This window comes from Aptenodytes forsteri, unplaced genomic scaffold (genome assembly GCF_000699145.1).
Source record: "Aptenodytes forsteri isolate BGI_AS27 unplaced genomic scaffold, ASM69914v1 Scaffold54, whole genome shotgun sequence".
NCBI lineage: Eukaryota > Metazoa > Chordata > Aves > Sphenisciformes > Spheniscidae > Aptenodytes > Aptenodytes forsteri.
The window spans coordinates 423341-428054 of NW_008796044.1; the positions used below are offsets into that span (position 1 = coordinate 423341).

At 44.7% G+C, this 4714-nt stretch overlaps 1 protein-coding gene across 1 annotated transcript in view; it reads right to left on the reverse strand.

The window, feature by feature from the left end:
• Positions 1 to 4714, reverse strand: part of NPM1 (nucleophosmin) — a 21773-nt gene that overhangs the window by 14209 nt on the left and 2850 nt on the right. Inside the window, exon 2 of the mRNA XM_009285978.1 lies at positions 17 to 156. Coding sequence (XP_009284253.1) covers positions 17 to 156 — 140 coding nt within the window. The remainder of the gene's footprint in view (positions 1 to 16; positions 157 to 4714) is intronic.

Sequence of the window (4714 nt, forward strand, 5' to 3'; positions counted from 1 at the left end):
GGGCAAGCCTCCCTACTTTGTTGTGAGCTGGACGGGCTGCCCGGGCAGCTGTGCTGGCAGCGGGCCGCCGTGGGCAGCCTCCCTCCGGAGGCTCTGCGCCCAGCACAGCTCACAGACCCCAGAGGCTCCATCGCCGCCCTGCGGGCCGGGGGCTTGCTGAGGTAACAACGAACCAAAAGGCTTACAATGTTATGGCCAAAGTAACAAACCCTGCTGAGAAATGGGGTGTGTAAGCACGACCCAGCAGCTTGAGGGAGGTGAGGAGCTGCATCTACCAGTGCTCCTCCACTCAGAGGAACGTCCTGTTGCAATGAAACCTACTCTCCGTGTTCCTTTATTATGCATGCCATGAGCCAACAGTCCCTGTCAGCTTTGATTTAAAAAAAAAAAGCCCCTTTTCCTGTCTCCATACCTATTAAGATGAGCTGCCATTCCAAGTTACTGCACCCTGTGCCGCTGGGGCTCTGAGGACCAAGGAGCAGCAATATTTTGGGAACCCCCCTTTCAGCTCGTATCTGATGGGAGTGAACGACTTTTTCATGTGAATTGGCACGTGGGGACATCTGTGTGTCACAACAGAATTAAAAGTAGGATTCTTTTTGTACTGAGAACCACAAGGCCTGAAAAGGCTTTCATATGCATTAGCACAGGTAGTCCATCACCGGCCCTGGGCAAGGCAGACCTTTGAGTTACTGTTCCAGGCTGCTCGCATGTCCAGGGGCTGATCTGTAAGTCAGGTGTCATTGGTGCTGTAAATTAGCTAATCTCAAGATTACTTTTACCTGAACACCCACTCTTCAAAAATAAAAGTATATAGCTCATGTCTCTCCATTAATTTGAAATGTGTAACTCATATTCATAATACCTGCATTCATATTCATAAATAAGAACATTAAATTCTGTTGCTGAAAATGAGACAAACTGAAACAAAAAAGAACTGACGCAGTGGTAAAATGAATCTTACCTGTCAAAACGTGGCATTCACCTTCTTTCTCACTCTCCCACAAAGCTCACCCCTTTGAAAAACAGTAAATACAGTTCCACAGTACATATACATTCAGCTTATTTTCAAACTTAAAGTCTCCTATTTGCAAGATAAAATTAGTTTTCCAAATACAAGGTTACTTGAACCATGAGTTCACCAGGATACGTCCCCCTACAACCCTGTTAACATTAAAGTAGTCTACTGAGGTATTGTCAAGTGGATTGCCACAGGCTAACTAAAATGCAGTAATAACAAAATTGACTTGCATGTGAAAACAAAGTCTAGGAATAAATAGTAGTGCAGCTTACCAGGTGAGCGATCACAGGGGATTTGGGCTGCTGTGAGAGCCCTCTCTTAGAGTTACAGCATAATTTCGGCTGGAAGGCATCTCTGGTCCAGCACCCTGCTCACCGCAGCACCAACGTGGGTCATGCTGCGAGGGCTCCGTCTCTGCGGTTTGAGCCAGTTTGCTACAGTGGTGCAATAACTAACCAATATTAATTACAGCTGGTTTGGAAATGCTGATACGGGTTAAAAGTGGGTTTAGTGGGGTTTTTTTCTATTTCTCTTCTCATCTTCCTACCAGCTCTTCTCTTTACTTAAATATAAGGTAACACGCTTGTAGCATGTGACGAGTATTTCAGCAAACCCAGAAAAACTAACAATCTTTTTTCTTTTCTTCCTTTGCATTCTATAGTAGAGACATTGTTAATTTGCAACCTGTGCACCACTTGTATCTATAGAAATAGCACCCCGATGGGTGTCAAAGTCAAAAAAGAAGAGAGCAGAGCGATCACTTAAGCATCATGAACGACCCTCCCCATTTACTCCACTTTAAATCTCACCAGGAAAACAGAGAAAGAACAGTGTTTATTTCATTTTCTAACCTTTGGTTTGGTTCATTTCTTATTATCTTTAAGAAGCAATTACTTCCTACTTAACGTAGGAAGAGTGGCAGTTTGGCAATGCAGTACAGAGAGGATACGCACGGGGATTCGTGAAGCGGCAGAGGCAGGAAAACCCACCCAGTGTGGTGGCTGGTGTCACTGGCAGAAGAAAGGCATCATTAATTGATCAGACATCTCAGCCAAGAAGAGCTGTACAGATGCAGATAAGACATTTGTTTGATTTGGCTTGAAAATGGGAACTAGTATCAAAATTTAAAATGAAGTTTTGGCATGACCGGAATGGCAAACAGGCTGGAGCGGGAAGGTGAATACTACATGGTAATAGTGAAAGAGGCTGCAGCTGTTTGCATGTACGTTTACCTGGTGTAATGCCAACAGGAGTACATGGCTACTGGTCAAAACCACCTAAAAACCTGCTCCATGCGGCATTTAGCAGCTCATGAAGCAGACTGCGGTTACAGAAGTCCACCCAGTGCTGTCGAAGGGGAGCGGTGCAGCCACAGCTTGCTCTTGTGCGTACAGAGTCGCTTTTAATTCAATTACAGTCTTCCATTACTGAGGAAATAAATGTGGGAGGAAACAAAGGACAGACACAGCGAAGCAAAACAGGGGTAGGAAGTAGGAGATACATGCTTACTGTGTCTCGTTTGGCTCCATAGGGCTTTAGAAGGGCTGTCATACATCATGACATTTATTATTTCTGTCATGTACTAGGATGAGAAGTCCATTACAATATTGATCATTTTACTCCGCTTAACTCTACGCTATGTAATACTCAGCATAGCTGAAAAAGCTTACAAGTGATTTAGAAATAGCTGTACAGGGAGAACTGAGGAAGAAATCAGAGTCAACATGGTTTCCCTTAATGGAATTCTCTTTTTAGTAAGCTTTTACAAAACGTAGGAAATTGCATTTTAAACACAGTTAAAGCCACAACACAGTTGCAGTCAAACAATCAGAAGCTACAGACACAATAAAGATTTCCTATGCAATCTTAATTTACATGGTGACATAATGACATACTCTTCAGCTGTGTTGCCCCATAGCTGTCACATAACATCTTCACCAGGCTCCTCCTCCTTTCACCAGTCAATAATTTTTGCCCCAATGAACTCAGGGCCAAAATCTTAAAAGGCATCAAAACACTTACGCTTCCTTGATATCAAAAAGACCACTTGCAAACCTGAAAATCCAAGTATTTCCATTTAACCTGAAATAACTGTGGATTGCAATCATCAGATGGGGCAGCACAAGGGAGGTGCGAGCTAATACCATTAATATACCATCAGCAATACCAGCAGGAGCGGCACGCTGTTCCAGCATTACAGTGGCAGCAAGGACGGAGCTGTCCTGCAGGGTGTCAGGCCAGCCTGTGCCCTAAACACGGAGGTGCAACACAGGTGAGAGCAGCCCTGCCCTGCGGGGTTGCTTTGAGAAGACTTGTCCCTGGGGTTGTAATTTCCCTCCACTTCCAAGTGGGTTTGCAGCCAGCTCAGGACAGGGAGATGTGATGGAAGGCCATCCTTACCTGGTTGTCTTCTTTCCTACCTGCAGTCTGCTTTTTACTGCTGATCCTGCCATGGGTGGACGCTAGAAGTTTTCTTCATCATCCTCCTTTAATGTACTGTCTGTTCCATCCCCAGCTTTGCCTGTAACGCATTCTTTATGCAGAGCAGCTTGAAGGTCTGCATCAGAAGATCCTTCAGCACTGGAGAAAGCTGCATACTGGAAGGGGAGCCAAGGGAGGCTGATGACCTGGCCTATGTGCTTATGACAGCACGTGCTGGTGCTGCTCCATCTCCTCTATATTCTTGCATATAGCTTTCAAGGGATCCTTCTTATGTTAGGGCCCGATTTCAGACATTCATCCCTAAAAGGGAGGAATGACAGACAAGCCAGGATGTCCACAAGGAAGGCACTCAGGTATCACAGTGAGGATGAGAAATGAAGTTACGCAGATAGATTACACCAGGTGTTAGCATCACAACAGTAAAACTTGAGATAGCCTGAAATTTCTCTTTTTTTTTTTCTTAAATGCTCTAAAAGCCATACCAACAGACACAGGATCTAAATATTTGGTACAAATGATCAAGCCTTGAGCATGGGATAATTAGTTCTAATTTAGAAATAATACAACATGTACGTGAATATAGGTCCCTTAACAAAAAGACATCAAAATTGTACACTTGGGGTTTTTTGCGTGCAGCTGAGGTTCAGATATGGTTCTACTCATGCCCAAATGGATGGTACTAGCCTGGATCTCAGCCAAGACTTTGCAATAGTAAGCAGTAAAAGTTGGATTTTTTGTGGTGACTTGGACCATATCAACAGCTCACGGGCCAGGATACATACGAGGGTCAGGGCTCTGAGTGTCACGGGAGCTAGATGTTTGAGTACCTGGGTTAGCATGGCCACACTTTGGGGAGGGAGGGAGGAAAGAAGACAGGGTGTAGGAAGGATGATTCTCCCATCGAGTTATATGACCTGATGTAGGGATGAGCTGTCTCTACTTGCCTGCCTTCATGCTGGACATGTGTTAGAGCCATACCTTTAAAGAAAAGAGGGAAAAACTGTGTACCAGATACAATTCAAGGGGAGATAGTATCCTGAACATTTTCACCAGCCCTTGCCAATATTCAGGACAGTCCTTACCAAATTAGGGTCTCTGGTCCTTAAACAGGATAAAATCAGCAGGTAAACTGAATTCTACCAACTTCTGTATATCGTGCACATACACTGCTTTGCAGCAACATTTTAGATCAATGTGGTGGGTTGCCCCTGGCCGGATGGCAGGCGCCCACCAAAGCCGCCCTATCAATCC